Below are 17,970 nucleotides of genomic sequence, written 5' to 3'. Positions count from 1 at the left end.
ACAACAACAGCTGTGCACGGTAAATTTTTCACACAACAAAGAAATGTGATAAAAAATCTGTTGACTGGCCTGAAGTGTGCAAAAAAGAATGAAAATCTTAGTTTTGACAATAATCGTGGATGTCAGATAGCAGAAAAGGTGGCAGATACACAAACTAATGCAAGTGTCCAAGCCTTTGTCAAACCAGTAGCAGCCATTGCAGAAGTGACAAAAACAGTGGTGAAATTGTATGAAAACCTTGACTCAGAAGACATTGTCATAATTTGTGCAGTTGCAAATGATGTTCCCAGATATAAAGATAGTGAACTCATCACTGTTCATGAAAGTGTGCTACCCAAATTAGGCAACACAAATGTAGCTGTTGTAAATCAACCACACAGATACGACCTACCTCCCTGGTCATGTGTAAACAAATTAATAGGAAGAGTAAAAGTAGAGATACATGAAGTATGCAAAAATTTCTGTATGTGAACTTAATAAGTGCAAGCACATTAGACAGATCCATGCATAACAGCCATGGCCTTCATTTAAATCACAGTGGGAAACAATTTTTGGTTGAAGAAACCTGTCATTTAGCATATTTGAGTCACAACAGGCATAGTGTAGAAGCAGTCCAAAGTACTTTGGACAGATGGGTCATAAAGAAAGATGTGATGTCTTATAAAAAGGGTGAAAGACATTTTGTAGTGAAGTAGACTGTATCACAAAAAATGTGATGCAGAATTAAATTGCAACTACACATTGAAGATTGTACACCAGAATGTACAGTCATTAACAAACGAAGTTGATAAAATAAATATACTCCTTAGTAGGGAATGGAAAGATGTTTCAATATTATGTTTTTGTGAGCATTGGTTACAAAACGAGTATTTTCAATACTTAAAAATATTGCAGTTTAACCTTGCAAACTGGTTTTGCAGAATGGAATCAAAACATGGGGGAACTTGTATATATGTAAAAGAAAATGTAGATTAATCAAACAATGGAAAATCTAGGATGGAATGTAACAAAATTAGAGAAGGGAAGTTGCTACTTACCATATAGCGGAGATGCCGAGTTGCGATAGGTACAACAAAAGTATTCACACAATTATAGCTTTTGGCCAAAAGGCCTTTGTCAGCAATAGACACACATACACACGGGCGCGTGCACGCACGCACGCACACACACACACACACACACAAACGCAACTTGCACACACACACATAGCTTTTGGCCAAAAGGCCTTTGTCAGCAATAGACACACATACACACATGCGCGCGCGCACACACACACACACACACACACACACACACAAACGCAACTTGCACACACGTCTGCAGACTCAGAGAACTGAAACCACCCACACTGCGAGCAGCAGCACCAGTGCATGATGGAAGAGGTGACTGGGTATGGGGAGGAGGAGGCTGGGGCATAGAGAGAGAGGGATAGTATGGTGGGGATGGTGGACAGTGAAGTGCTGCAGTTTAGATGGAGGGTAGGAGAGAATGTGCGGAGGGAGGAGGGGGTAAGCAGCGGATAGGAGAGGAATAAAAATAAAAATAAAAGAAATTAAAAGACTGGGTGTAAAAGGTGAAATGACGGGTGTGTAGTGCTGGAATGGGAACAGGGAGGGGGCTGGATGGGCCAGGAGGGTTACGGGAATGTAGGATGTATTGCAGGGAAAGTTCCCACCTGCGCAGTTCAGAAAAGCTGGTGTTGGTGGGAAGGATCCATATGGCACAGGCTGCTCTGTTATGATGCAGATATGAATCTCACAGTCACTCATTACACACAGCACACATCTAATAGAGAAGTTGGTAGAAAGTCTCATTTGGGTAAATATAATGTGTGTTATTGAATCACATTGGAGAATAATCTGCAAACTACAATTTCACCAGAAACTAGAGATATTACCTTTTGTACAAGATAAAATCATAGGGGGAGACCAAGAGATGAATACACTAAGCAGATTCAGATGGATGTAGGTTGCAGTAGGTACTGGGAGATGAAGAAGCTTGCACAGGATAGAGTAGCATGGAGAGCTGCATCAAACCAGTCTCAGGACTGAAGACCACAACAACAACAACAACACAAGATAAAAAGAAAGTTAGGGTACCTCTCTCTAAACAAATAATGCAGTTAAATACTCTGGAAAATGCGGAGACTTAAAACATACCATGGATAAAATTTCAAAGAAGTATCGATTAGTGCCATAGGTTTGTGTCTCTCTTTTCAACAAAGTACTTCAATAACACAGGCAGCCAGAAGATTTTACTGAGAAACTTCTTAACTTTCTGAGGCACATATTCCAAATGTGGCAGTGGGAATCTTACTTTCTACACAAGAGCAGCAACACTGACGAGATTCTCATTTAGTTTTCAGTTGTTCTAAATGAAATATTTATTGCCTCTTTATAATGCTCTGTCATATTGCTTGGCATGTCTCAATAGATGATAATCTCATCTGTGTTGCTGATCTTGTGTAGGGTAAGATTCTTGCTGAGAATGATGCATTTGGATAGCATCACTCAGGTAGTTGAGGAGTTTATAATACTTATATCTGGTGCCACAGCAATGGGACAGCAGCAGACATTGGCACCTATCATTACAGTGCTTTGTTGCACTGTTCGATCACATTTCTGGACACGAGTTTCAGTTCTCAGTTTATTTCATTACTTATCCTCTACAGAGTCTCAAAATTTCTTGGTATTGTTTTGGTACACTGTGCACCTGCGCCCACCCTGAAGTATGCTTGCAGGCAGTGGCAGGTAGTGTTGGTCAACTTCAAGATGGCATGACTGCAAGTATCTTGTGCATGTGTGACCTGCTTGACCACACCTGGATGCCTGCATTTACCCAATGGAGTATGATCATGTGTACTGAGGTCCCACTGTAAGACTGCCCATGCATCAGCTGTTTGCCCAACCCTGCCCACCCGCATACATACCCTCTCAAATGGTCCTGAATAGGACACAAGCTGGAGCAGTCTACAGTAGACATAAGACTTAGCAAGTAATGTTTGAGACTTTCATAAGTTCTTTGGACATAATTCAGTTGTTGACAGAGAGCTCATGTTGCTAAAACAAATACATCAAATGCAAGAAATAAATATAATGTACTGCACATAAGTAGGTGGAAATGTTAAATGACTGGCAATCAATCACTTTAATTACATGTAACTATTAAATTCATTATTTGTAATTTTGTAAATCTCTCAAGTGATTTTTCAGTTTGATGCTAAGATATTTTGTGAGCACATTTCAAACACCAATCTTGGTGACATTGCACAGGCATTAATACCAATAACTGACAGTAAATCAGCTGACAGTATAGCTGAATTTGCACAACTTTTATACAAGTCAGTGAATCAGTAGTCAAGTCTAGTAATTCTAGAGCAGAAGTTTGGTAAAGCCCTGATACATTTGTTACAAAACACTCAGTTAGAAATTACAACTGCTACCAATATTGTAATCTCTGCAAACTCCCAGCACCCACAAAATCACAAACATACAGTACCCGCTCCACAGTGCATTGCCTAATACATTTTCTGCCTTTTAGAAAGACTCTTGGACAATCAAACTCATCACTTTCAGTAATGGCTGTAGCGCTGAGCTAATTGATGACAGTCTATGAAAAAAGAAAAGGCATAAAACTTATATATACCACTTCTGTACACAGGCTTACAGGAATGAATAAGTAGTGACAAAAATGGATGCACAATTCCAGTTATTAGAAAAATTTTAGGTAGTCTTGCAAAAATGTTAAATGTCACGACTACAGACCTGCATTCTTCAATACCAACAATGCAGCTAAATATTATTGCATAGCAATTGCAAGTACTGTGGAAAAGTATTTGTTGGTCAAGATGCCAGAGCTGTGGCAGTTAAGCTGTCAGAACATGAGAGAAGCCGGAGAACAGGAAAGACAGATTCAACATTTGCAGAATATATTTTTGCTTTCTATTATTTAGAAAATTCAGCACAGGGGTTTTACATTTTTGTGGTTCACTCAGTTATGGCAATGTACAATAAGTGAGATAAACTACCAGTACTTTGTAATTTTAAATCCTATTTTGTTGTGTACTGTCATCTCTGATGGTCTTGTTTTGTTTCAGACTCAAAAGAAGCTTATATGAGGAGAAAGATGAATGGGTAAATTATGACAAAGTTTTGAAAAAAAGTGTTACATATTTTTGTCGGCATATAATTGAAAATAAGAGAGAGTGAGGGGGATGGAATAGCTGGTGAGTTTTGGGAATAGTTTAACTGAATAACAATATGTGACAAACAATATTTTACAATGGATATAATATTTTAAAGATTTAAAAACAGCTTTAGAATAACAAATATTACATTTAGTCAATCTACCTTATAGTTCCCCTGAACAGAATAGGGTTGTGTGGTACAACTGCGATTTTGGATCTGAGAACACTCAGAGGAATTTTTTCAATGTTCACTCCTCCAATGAAGATGCGTCCTTCAGATAATTCTACCAGACGATACAGAGCTGCTCCTATGGACTTTCTTCCAGCATCAGGGTAGCCAAAAATGCCTATGTGACAAAATATTTAGGGTTAAATCATTGTTGAAAAGTCTGTTATACAAACTGCTTCTTAACAAATTAAACAATCCAAAATGAAAGTGTAGCAAAATAAGGCAGAAATAATATCTGTTTATCAGATAACAAATGACCAAAAGACACACTTCTAAAAATAAAAGTTACAGGACTTCAAAACTTTCAAAATGATGGGTCTCCAACATTGGAGAAAAGGGAGAGGAAAAATTGTGAAAAAAATGAAACTTTTTAACTTGTTAGACAGAAAACTCACGCAATAGATAGTCTGACCAATTAAATGAAAATTTAACACTGATATCATTTGTGTAGTGCCACAAAACTGTTGACACAAAATTTATACTACTATCACTGGCACAATCACAGGAAATGTTACATTTTGCTGTGCTTTGTATATTCATGGTGAAATTGATAGATACTGTGTTTTAATGCACTACTATTTAATGTATATAATTTTTCTTTCATAAAGATTTGCTTCTAGTTGTTGTTTTTTCTTTTTTATTCCCTGTGTGTTGAGAAAACATCATGGCTGACTGGGGTTCATCCACTGCATATTGTAGACTGGTTACACAGATAAAATATGTTGTGAGGATGAGCTCCATGATGTTGTGTTGATGCTTGTCTTTGTATTTTTTCCCTTTTTTTTTAACAATAATCAGTGTTTATGTTTTTTTCTTATTTTATTGGGAGACATTTGTAATTAGGAATGGAGACAGAAATTAGCTGTGCTGAGCAGTGTGTAATCTTCTTAGCTCCTCAACCATCAATTTGGTTAGCAGAAGTTTGCCATGCATTTCTGTATTCAGCATTCCTCTTGAGAGTGTTACAGGTGGTGCAGCTAGCATCCTCCATGATCTGGTTCATATATTCTACTCAGTCTGCCTCTTCATATTTTTCCCATCTACTGTCCCTTCAATCATACTTTTCATGATACCATCATGTCTCAGTAGATGGACAAACCATGTGTCCCTTCTGCATTTGATTAACTTCAGGAGCCAAAGCTTCTCTTCCTCCAATCTGCAGAGCGTGTCTTCACTTGATATCTTGTATACCCAGGAAATCTTGAGCATTCTGTGGCAGTGCCAAAACTTGAAGGCTGTTATTTTATGTTTTTCTGCTGCTCTGAGTGTCCATGTTTCACTTCCATACAGCAGTACACTCCACACAAATGTCTATTAGGTTTTTTCTTAAATGTTTGTCTGTGCAGCTGGACATTAAAAGGTTTCTTCTCTTGTTAAAAGCAGACTTTGCCTGGGGGATATGGCTTGCAATATCCTTCCTTGACCTTCTGTCTGACGTAATTTTTCTCCTTAGTTAGGCAAAGGATTCGGCAGTCTCTAGTCAGTCATTGTTAAGTGAGCATTGGTCAGTGGTGTTCAGTCTGCTTATCACTAAGATTTTTGTTTTACCTTTATTAATTTTCATATTATAGTAAGAGCTGAGGGTGGTATCCATCTGGGCTAGCATCATTTTTAATTGTTCTTCATCTTCACTTAGCACTGTGATATCATCAGCAAATCTCAGCATGTCTACAGTGAAATCCCTATTTTACATCTTCATGTGGTCCAGACTTAGAAACATAAAATTGAGGAAAATGCATACTTGAGGAAAATGTTAAAACCCCTAAATGTGAGCAAAAACATATGTAATTGGCATGAAAACATATGTAATTGGCATATGTGATTAACAATTGTAATCCTCTCCAACACATTGTATAAAGCCTGAATAAGTTAAGGAAATGTAATGTACAATACAATATTTATACAATAATTTGTGGTAATGAATTTCCTCAGTTCGTAAAAAACCACAGATGTATAGCAGCAAGTAAAAACTGTGAAAAAATTGGAATTGGTATCTGGGCACAACATAATTGAGCTATTTTTTGACATGCTATGACCACAAATTATACATCAAAACATGCGTTTTTGAGAGATCTTTCCTTTGTGATCGCCCAGAAAAAAGCAAAAATTGATGAACATGGTGAATTAAACTGAAAACTGTTAAGTATGGTGAAAGGTGTCAGAACATGTGGGGGTGTGTGTTTTCCTTCTGCAGCTAATAGCAGTGCAGCATATGCTGGTGATGTGAGTACAGTGACCTCTAGTGTATTTCTTGCAAACTTTTCCTTGTTCATTGTCCCATGTAGTTGAAGTGGAGCACTCTTAAGTATTACCAACATGTGCCATTACACTCTGAGCTTGTCGCTTGCGATAGTGTGAACACAGCAAGTTTTGTGAAAACACGTGTGAGAGCTGTTCAAAAAATTCTAGAACTTTTGCCAAAAATTTTTTATACACTTACATTTTACATATTGTGCATGGTCTCCATCTAAATACTCTCTCGCGACTGAATTTCAAACCTACACACACAAACATGTGACACACAGTAGGTAGGATTCTATCATCCCACACTCACTTCTAAAATATCATGTGTTTGAGATGGTAGATGGCCCTTGAGCTGTGGGACGAACTTGGCGGCAACGTGATGCATTCAGAGATGTTGTGTCAGGATTTCATGACATAACCCAATTGAAATGTTACATTCTTCTGCATTCTCTTGGACAGCCAGTCTTAGTTTGGCATGCACAGTTCTGTTGGCATTCCTGACATGAACTTCATCAGTGGACATCAAAGGGTGTCCTGAACATGGGTCATGTTTAATGTCTGTCTAGCCATTTTTAAACCATGTGAACCATTTGTAACACTGAGGATGGTGTAAGCACTTACCAGTGTAGGCCTCCTGCATCATTTGGTGTGTCTTGCTAAATATTTTCTTGAGTTTCATGCAAAATGTGATGCAGATGTATTGCTCCTCTAACTCCGCCATCTTGAAATTAGTAAACTATGCAACAGAACGCTCTACTCAATATAGCACTGAACAATAACTAACAGACCCACAACAATGAAACTTCAGGCAGTTAAACATTAAACATAGGCGTTTGCGGGGATTCTAATGGATTTGGATGACGATTTATGTGTGAAGTAGATATACTAACTTCCACTTCTTTTACGAGATGACTTACTTGAGATGTTTGACCGAACTCCTTTGCTGGCTAGCCTGCTGCTGCAAACTCTTTCTTCTCTTCTTCTCCAAAGTATGTAGCTAGGTACAGGAATTTCTTAAGTCACTTTCTACTTATAAAAATAAGTAGACACACAAATTTTCATTTCCTTCAATTAATTATGTATATTAAACTTCAGATATATTAAAACTCTCACTCTTCACATAAACATATACTGCTTTGTAAGTCTCTCATGTCTCTATACATCAGAAACAAACTAATTTACATATAAGAGAAAGGTGGCTTAAGCACCATGTTCATTCTCAACATGAACCATAATACACGTCTTCCCTTCAACAAGGCTAAGACAAAAGTTTTTCACAAGGGTACCTTCTCAACTGTTCTCATTATTATAACAATGGTCACTGACACAATTAGCACAGAATAACATAGAAGCTCCATGGTCCTTCTGTACGCTTTCACTAAAACTTCCATGGATCGCCTGACAAATACTTGTCATTGCCATTTGACTGCCGTGTCTACATTCTTCTCGCGACTGAATTTCAAACCTACACACACAAACATGTGACACACAGTAGGTAGGATTCTATCATCCCACACTCACTTCTAAAATATCATGTGTTTGAGATGGTAGATGGCCGAGTGGTTCTAGAATTTACACCAACATTCTCGAATCACTACAGGTTGCTACCCGCATTTCGCTCCAACACACCATTAGCACAAAATTACAAATGTTCCAGAATTTTTTGAACAGATCTCATATATAAAAACAAGTTGTTATTCACATGTGACACTTATGTAAACCAGTGAATATGAAATAAAGTTAAGCCTGCTGTAATTTCAATGTTTCTCTGTCCCAGCAATCCATTACATTATAACAATCTGTCCGCCATCACAATGCATTGAACACCACTGAGGACTGCTACGAAGTCAAACAAGCCATTGCACAACAGTTCACTGAAGACATTCTGTTCATGTGGTGCTGCACAAGGCAAATGGAGTAGCCTACATTGGCTGCAATCGGTAGAGGCACAATATGTTTTGGATTCTGTCGACTGTTTCTGAGCAGAACTACAGTAAGTACAGTAAGTAAAATTAATGCATGTTAGTGATGGGTGTATGAGGTATAAATATATAAATTAAAACTAAGTGGAAGCCATTGTCATTCGATTGACTGTAAACTGACCACATCGGCCATACTTTGGGACAAGCCACCAAGTAAGCTTGGCTTGCATTTTATCACTCTATATGCTAGAAGCCACTGCATTAGCATCATAACCATGCTATACAGCTATTGGTTGCAAGTGGAAAACAAACATCAAAGATGTAATCCAGCAGCACTCACTGCATTTCACAGTTTTTGGTTTATTTCAGTATGTAGGCTATAAGTTTGTGCTACTTTCCAGGTGAACATAAAGCGATAGGACCCTCAAAACTTCATGTTTTAAGGTATAGTTTGTGGCAGTTGTGTGTTGAGAAATGACTCAATTTCCTTGTACATCATTAGCAAAAATGATAATCTTTTCAAGTATGCATGGTGCCCTACAGTATTAGTAGTGGCAAAACCCACTTTTTTCCCTAATAGGTCTATTATGTGCATTAAATTTTGTAAATTCCCTTCTTGTTTGTTTATGGATTTACGATTTGGTTATGTCAGTTATGAGTGTTGATAAAGTTGCTACCTAGGAGGAGAAGAATGAAATTCTTGCACCAACATTGATTTATAGCTTCTGTGCCTGTTTATAACCCAGTACTTTAGAAATTTTGAATGTTTCATAAGCTATAAACTTATTACATGTGTTAGAGTGGTGTGGTGGCTGTGCTGGCTGTTAGGTGATGTAACAAGTCACCAGCCAACAAGAGCTCACTAGCTGGGTATGGGTGACATTTTCTTTATTCTGACCAAGCCTATTCTTTGAGACTCAATGTTTGAATTTAAAAGGTTGATGAATGATATTGTTGCTGAATACAGTACATTGCAAATAAATGACAAAAGACAAGACTGAGTTATAAGTGGCACAAGAAAACTTGGTGGATGGGTCCCTTTGTCATATATTGGCTCAGTCCAGAACACTTTACATAAATTGTCCTGTTTTTCCATTGCTACTGCAACCTAGAAGTACTTGCATCATAATTTCATGATGCAGCTAAACATTACAAGTTGTGCTGGCAGTGCCAATCATGGAGTACATAATCATTTCCTCTCTCAAGTCTCTCCTCTTGTGCAATAGCCTAAAAAATTGCTTTTACTCTGCCACTACCCGCAACCTGAACCATCTGTCTGTTGTGTGACTTATAAGTCATTCAGTCACATCAAATGTCAACAGGAAGCAAACAGAACAAAATCAAGTGAGATATTGAGTAATAAAGTAGAATCAAGGTAACCTTACAAGGAATAAACATAGAACTGGGAATTTTTTATCATTTATCTTATGGATTTTTCACAAGGACTATGAATTTATGTGTAGAATAATGAGAAATGTAAAATCGAAAAACATAAAATTGAATTTCGACTGTATTTTCTTTCCATGACTTTTAATTCTTCCTATAGCTCATAGTTCATCCCTAGTTTGATCTATTGCCCTCTGAATGGATTGCTGAACAAGACAGGAGAGAGTAAGCAACCCTGTTGTGCACCCTACTTAACAGTAGCTCTTATTTTATGTTCTACACACTTTAAAAAACTGTCGCCAGTCTTCCCTGTCATATGCTTCTTCTAAGTTGATGATGCAATATATGTGTCTTGCCACTTCATTACTCTTTTCTCAAAAATTAATATAAGCTGAGTATTGCTCCTCAAGTGTCTACGCCTCTTCTATGGCAAAACTGGTTGTCTGTGAACACTATGTGTATCCTGGCTTCTATCCATCATAAAATGATAGTGGTCAAGATCTTTGAGTCATATGTTACCAAATTGAAGGTCCTGTATTGTGCACCTCTGTTTGCATATGCTTTTTTGATACTGGAAGTGCGATACATTTTTAAAGTTTGTTGGGTGCTCTCCAGTTTTGTATATAACTTGTATGAGATGGGACAGTTCTTCATGTAACACTGTGTAATATAGATGCAGGAACTATATTTATATATTAGCAGAAAACTGGACTATATTTTATGACAGCTATGTAAAAGGAACTGAAATTATTATTATTATTGTTATTATTATTTAGTTAGCTTTGAGTTGTAAAATATAGTCATGGAACCTGCTATTTGAGAAAAAAGTTAGAGAGAGAGAGAAAGAGAACCACTGTAATAGACAACGCTTGGAAACATGAGATGGCAGGGATTATATAAAGGACAGTCATTAAACAAGGACTTGGTAAAAAAGGAACTGAGAAGGGCAAGTGAGGCAGGGAAAGATGGAGAAATTTGGTGGAAGCAACAAAAAATGCAATAACAACATAAAATCATAAAGAGTACAGGGAAGAGTAGTGTACTTTGTGACATATTTGCAACCAGATATTCATATTCCAATGGCTTGATCAACAATTAATTATAGACCAGTAACAAATACTTTATTCATAATATGACTCTGGCAGTAAAATGCTTTCTCCCCTCTGGCTACACTGAGATTTCTTCATTCATCACTCAGTGATGTGTCACAGTTGCAGAAAATTGCTTCCTGCATCTGCAGACTGTAGCAAAATCTTGTGACCTTAGTGAGAAATGCTTATAAGAATACAAGGAGCTGAGGATGACATCTAATCCTCCTTCCAAAAATTGTTATAAAATGAAAAGAATGTACTACAAAAGGCGTAACTCATTTTTTAAGCTAGAATTTAAAATTTAGGAAATTGTTGCACAATTATGAAAAAAATTATCAGTAGTGCTAAAATGTTGGAAAATTTGCAATATTTTATTTGTTTCTTGTTTATTAAAAAGGCTGCAGCAGATGCAGTGTACGAGAAATGAAAAATGTTCACAAAGTATGAAAACTGGTGTTCTGTGGGATCACAAGACCCATTCATCACATCTCACGTATGGAAACATGCTGTCTCAAGTTAAGAGCACTGACTCATTTTGTGATAAGTGCAATAGTATGGGGTCTGTTACTGATTTATGAAGAATCAGAAAAGACGTAAATCACAAGAGAGTCATTTATGAGAGGCCCCAAGAAATCAGCTCAAAAATTCCCAATGAAAAAAATTATCCCCAAAAAATAATTAAATCAACTATTAGAAAATTGTGGAAAATATGATAGTGTCTTCAGAATGAGAAAGAACCAGCTAGAAAACAGGCAGAAGCATAAGCATCTGCAGGGGGGCAGGGAGGGGGGGGGGGGGGGGGGGAGTGAAGGGCAAAAGAGGTACTTGCCCCCACCCCACTTCCCAGAAATTGAGAACAGAATTTTTTTGCATTACAGAATTCTCATACACTTTTAGAAGTGGGTGGATATTTTCTAGGATAGAGTAAGTTTTTTGTGTCACCCATAAAATTTAGTTCTTGTGGCATGAAGCATCTTGAAACTGACTACCTCACTTGGCAAATATGGAAACTATAGATTATTCCCCTGAACTGGAAGACTGAGGGAACTGAAAAAACTGAGTAACAAGACAACAAACACAAGTGATAAGATGGGGAAATAATGGAGGAAATTAATGATGAACGAACATGGCAGATAATAACTACAATTGAAAAACAGTTAACTTCTACAGTTTGCTTTCAAATTTAACTTTGCCCTCTGTCAAACATTTTATATCACTGGGCAAGTGATCACAAATTTTGGTGGCAGCATTGTTCACATCTTTTTGTGCTAAAGAATACCATAATGTTGAATAATGAATGTCATTTTTATGGTATTGTAATTACATACATCATTGTTCCTTTGAAACTGTGCTAACTTTTTTGCATCAAACTTCATAAGGCTAATATAACAATGAAAATAATCAATTTTTGACAACATGATTTTTGATGACAGACTGTAATTGGATAGATAAATTATCTGAAATATTTATATCATGCAAGGGCCTCACTTCCAACCCTAAAGCTACATTTAATAGTGCTGCTTTGACGAAGAACATACTTTCCTTCACATTTGATATCAACTGGAAGTATCACATTGCAACCCCAATCCCAAAACCTTTCCAACAGAAAACCTGATACTGATGTAAATCACAATTTCTATGCCGGAAATTTTAACACTGGCTTCAGTGATCACTATGCACAGTTTATTGCTTTACACACCCCAAGTGAAACAACTGAGAAAGAGGAACTCATAAAAGAAGCAAGGAAATTCACTAACATACAAATAAACCTTTTTGTACAGAGACTAAGTGAAGAAACTTGGTATGAAGTGTATATTTGTGAAAATACTAACAAAAAGTTTGAAAAATTCATGGAAATCTTCATGTCATACTTTGAAGCTGCATTTCCATTAAAAAAACAAAAATGTCAACCTAACTTCAAAAAGAACAAATGTATTACAACAGGTATCAGAATCTCTTGTGCAGAGAAAAGATTACACTATATAGCAAAGACACAGAACATGCCTCATGAATTTCATTTGTACCTGAAGAATTACAAGAGGATCCTCAAAAATGTTGTAAGGAAAGCTAAAACAATGGCAAATGACAAACACATTGAAAATTAAAAAAACAAATCTAAAGCTATATGGGAAGTTATAAAAAATCAAACAACAAGTGAAACTAAACAATATAAAAATATGAACTTATGTTATGAAGGACAAATGATTTCTTGCCCAACAGAAATTGCAGGGACCTTCAACAAATATTTTGCAAACATAAGTGAACAGTTGGTGAGTGGACTGGAAGAACACAACAAAATATCACCTCCATCATGCAATAGTGTGAGAAACGTGTCTACATCTTTGTTCTTTTCACCCGCAAATACTGAAGAAATTTTATCAGTTATAAAAACCTTGAAAACAGGGTACTCATGTGGAATTGATGGAATACCAGATGAAATTATTAAAAAATTCAGTCTTGCCTTAGCCGAACCCTTTACAAACTTGTGCAACAGCTCACTGGCATCAGGAACCTTCCCTTCATGCTTAAAAACAGCAAAACTGAAACCACTGTTCAAAAAAGGAAATCCAGAATGTGTTTCAAATTATAGACCAATAGCCCTACTGCCTGTATTTTCAAAAATTTTAGAAAATGTTTTTTATAAGAGATTGTCTGATTTTCTACATAAAAATAAAATTCTCTCTCCTTCACAGCATGGCTTCAGGAAAGGCTATTCAACTGAAAGTGCAATATTTGAATTTCTTAATAAAATCTATACTAAACTGGATGCAAGTGAGTTTGTGACAGGCATATGTCTTGATTTATCTAAAGCTTTTGACGTCATTGACCATAATGCCCTACTGCAGAAGCTTGACCAATTAGGAATTAGAGGTATATCCAATGAGTGGCTCAAGACATACCTATGTGGTCGCAAACAGGTGGTTGAAGTGCAATATACTGACCATAAAAAAATCAGCTACTACTATTCAGGATATGAAAATGTGAAATATGGCGTGCCTCAAGGATCAGTATTAGGACCCATTCTGTTTCCCCTGTATGTCAATGATCTTATGTACAACAAGTATTGCCAAACTACCCTCCAATTTGCAGATGATACAAGCTTCCTTATTAGTGGTAAAACAGAAGAAAAACTTAAAGACTCCGCTGTCCAAACAATGAACAGTGTAGAACAGTGGTTCAGCTACAACAAGCTAATTATAAACAAAGAAAAGACAGTAGCACTGAATTTCTATAATGTAAAAGGAAGACACCACCCAAACATAGAACTTGGGGACAGAGTTCTTGAAAGTGTTGACAGCACTAAATTTCTGGGGCTCTGGCTCCAGAACAACACAAAATGGGAGGTACACATTGAATATTTGCAAAGAAAACTAAGCAAAACCTGTTACATGATACGGATCTTAAAAAGTTGTTGCAGCAAAGCCAGCCTGTTAAATGTATATTACTCCTATGTGCATTCTGTAATTAAATATGGCTCAATCTTCTGGGGAAATACAACAACAAATATTAAACTTTTCAGGATGCAAAAGGGAATACTAAGAATTATTGAAGGGGTAAACAATACGAAATCATGCAGACCCATATTCAAAAAACTGTCAGTTCTTCCTCTTCCTTGCATTTTTATCTACAAAACATCAGTTTTCATCAAACAATATATCGATAGACACCCAGATATCTTATTAAAAAATGAAGATATATATGCGCACAATACAAGGCAAAAATCTGACCTTCATATGAAACAGGTGAGAACATCATTGTGCCAAAAAGGCACACTACATACTGGGATAAAGATTTTCAATAATCTGCCTAACCATATTAAATCAATAGGTAAACTCTGTAGTTTTAAGGCTGAAGTAAAGGCATATTTAATTGATCATTGCTTTTACAGTCTGACAGAATATATAAAAGCCAAACAACAAAAATAAAGATGCATTATTAATATTCTACTTTGTATGTTGCCTGTAAGGTTTGTTGTATGTATGAATCTTTGCTAAATCACTTCAATATCTAGTCCTTAGGATTGCAATACAAACTGTATTTTATCTTGTAAATACCTAACCATGTCCAATATCCTTGTATATATTCTATACATATAGGGTTTGAAGGACTAAATAAAATAAAAAATAAAATAAAAACCCTGCATTGACTGACCACAATCCCAACTTGATCCACCATCACTACCTCAAAATCATCCCTTATACACCTTCCAACAATTCCTCACATCCAGCATTGCTTCACATCCCTTCCTCAGGTCCCTACAACATGACCCTAATCTGACCTCTGCAGAACCCCAAGCTCCGAATTCCTAAAAAGCTGATGATTTCATCGTTATCCTCCCAGCATACAAAGGATCTACCACTGTAGTACTTGACTGAAAGGAGTGTGTTAGTGAAGGTCTACACCAGCTGTCTGACACCTCTACATACAGTGTCTGCCATCAAGATACAAAGCCACCTGCAGTCACTCCTTAAAACCTCAGGCCCCTCACAAGGACTATCACCTCAATCCGTAGAACTTCTCACATCACCCAAACCATGCACCCCCCACCTTTTACCTTCTTCTTAACCTCCACAAACGCAATCATCCTGGCCATCCTATAGTTGCTATCTTCAAAGCACCCACTGAACATATATCTGCCTTAGTTGATTAACAGCAGTACCCATAGTACAAATATTCTTCTCCTACATCAAAGATACCAGCCTTTTCCTAGATCATCAGAAATCTGCACCTGTCCCACTCCCAACACACACCTTCCTTGTCACCATTGATGCCACCTCCCTCTATATCAACATCCCCCATGTACACGGTCTGTCTGCTGTTGAACATTTCCTAAGTCAGTGCCCACCTGATTCCAAATCTATGACATACTTCCTACTCACCTTAATCAACTTTATACTTACCAACAACTACTTCACCTATGAGGGGCGGACATACAAACAGATCAGGGGTACAGCCATGGGAACCAGAATGGCTCCTTCCTCTGCCAATCTTTTCATGGGTCACTTGGAGGGGGTTTTCCTGGGATCCATAAGTTATCAGCCCCTTGTCTGGATTAGATATATTGATGACATCTATACCATATGGACTCATGGTGAGTCCATATGGAAATTACCCCACCAGCCTAGTTAAAAAGCAGATTTCCCAAGCCATCACATTCAATTCTGGTACTGCTAATCCCTCCAAAAAACAATTTTAGAGCACACCATTGGTGACTCAGTATCATCCTAGTCTAGAATGTGTTAATCAGCTACTTCAACAGGGCCATGACTTTATAAAATCATGCCCTGAAATGAGATCCAGTCTGTCTGAAATTTTGCCCACCACACTTAGAATTGTTTTCCATCACCCTCCCAATGTCCGCAATATTCTTGTTGGACTCTATACAGCTTCTACAACCATCTCCCTATCCTATGGCTCCTACCCCTGTGACCATCCCCAATGCTAGATTTGCCCTATTCACCCACCTACCACCACCTATAAAAGCTCTCTAACTGGCAAAACATATACAACCGAAGGGAGAGCCACCTGTGAAATAACATGTCATATTCTAGCTGTTATGTAAACACTGTTTGGCCTTCTACATTGGCCTGACTACCACCAAATTATCAATTGGGATGAATGGGCATAGGCAGAGGGTATATACAAGCAATACACAACATTCTGTAGCAGAGCATTCTCTACAAAATGACAGTCATGACCTCAGTGCCTATTTCACCACATGCGCCATCTGGATTCTTCCCCCAAACACCAGTTTCTCAGAACTCGGCATGTGGGAACTAGCGCTAAAACATGTCTATGGTTCTTACCACCCATCTGGCCTTAATTTACGTTAATTTCTTCCATCTCAGCATTACTTCACAGTAACTACTCCTATCTTCACTCTGTTTTAGTTTTCTGCACCTTTCATTTTTGAATATTCATTTATCACCAACCCCGTCCCACCCATGTTACAAATGATTACTTAGCTTTTCTGTATTACAACTCATGCATGATATTTTAGTAGTAATCTCTGTCTTGTATATTACCCTGTCTTCCACCTTTAAACTCTCAGGTTTTCAAATCTTGTCCAGTGCAGTCTCCAACAATCAGTCTTTCCTTTTCATCCCATCTGGTAAGTCTCCCCTGACTCAGGGTTCAGGCTGACTTTTCTGACCTCTACCCCTTCTCCTAAACCCCTCCAGTCCTTTTCCTTCAACCCTCTTCCTTCCTCTTCAACCCTTCTGCTGAAAAAGGAGCCACTGGCTCTGAAAGCTTGCATAAGTGTGTTCTCCTGCTGCTGCTTGGTGAGTAGATTTTTTTATCCGTCCAATTATATTATATTGTCAGACTTTGTACGGGAATAAATATACTGTGAAGCAGAAGTCAATATGCTTGACTCTTTAAACAGATGTTTGCAAGATGATTATGGTCATCACCACACATTATTCTTACAGCACATTTTTGAGCAATGAAGACTTTCCTTCTTAAAGCTGAGTTCCCTAGAACATTACTGATCTTATTGAATGAAAATATATACATATGACAAATTGCTGATTTGCCTCTCTTCAAGAGATCTGCAAAAGTGGCTGAACTAAATTGTTTTAGATGATACTAAATGAATTTTTTCCAGTTTAAATTCTCATCAATATGAACCTAAAAATTTTGATGTTTCTACCTTAGTTATTATTCTTCACCATGTGTTACACTTATCAATGGTGTGGTATTGCCAGATGTGCAGAACTGAATATATTGTGTCTTTTGGAATTGAGGAAAAAACTGCTCAATAATACTTTAAAGAATATTAATTACTATGTCTTCTGTTATTATATGTTTTTTTGATTGATTACAATACTAGTGTTATTTGCAAAAAGAAATGATTCTGCTTGTTATAATTAGATAGAAGGTCATTTATGTATATGAGAAACAATAGTA

At 37.2% G+C, this 17,970-nt stretch overlaps 1 protein-coding gene across 1 annotated transcript in view; it reads right to left on the bottom strand.

Annotated features, from left to right (window-relative positions):
- LOC124596565 (ATP-binding cassette sub-family C member 12-like) overlaps positions 1-17,970 on the bottom strand; it is a 526,900-nt gene that overhangs the window by 33,460 nt on the left and 475,470 nt on the right. Inside the window, exon 26 of the mRNA XM_047135749.1 lies at positions 4,350-4,533. Coding sequence (XP_046991705.1) covers positions 4,350-4,533 — 184 coding nt within the window. The remainder of the gene's footprint in view (positions 1-4,349; positions 4,534-17,970) is intronic.

This window comes from Schistocerca americana, chromosome 2 (genome assembly GCF_021461395.2).
Source record: "Schistocerca americana isolate TAMUIC-IGC-003095 chromosome 2, iqSchAmer2.1, whole genome shotgun sequence".
Taxonomy (NCBI): Eukaryota; Metazoa; Arthropoda; class Insecta; order Orthoptera; family Acrididae; genus Schistocerca; species Schistocerca americana.
This window is presented reverse-complemented; position numbering and strand designations above follow the sequence as displayed.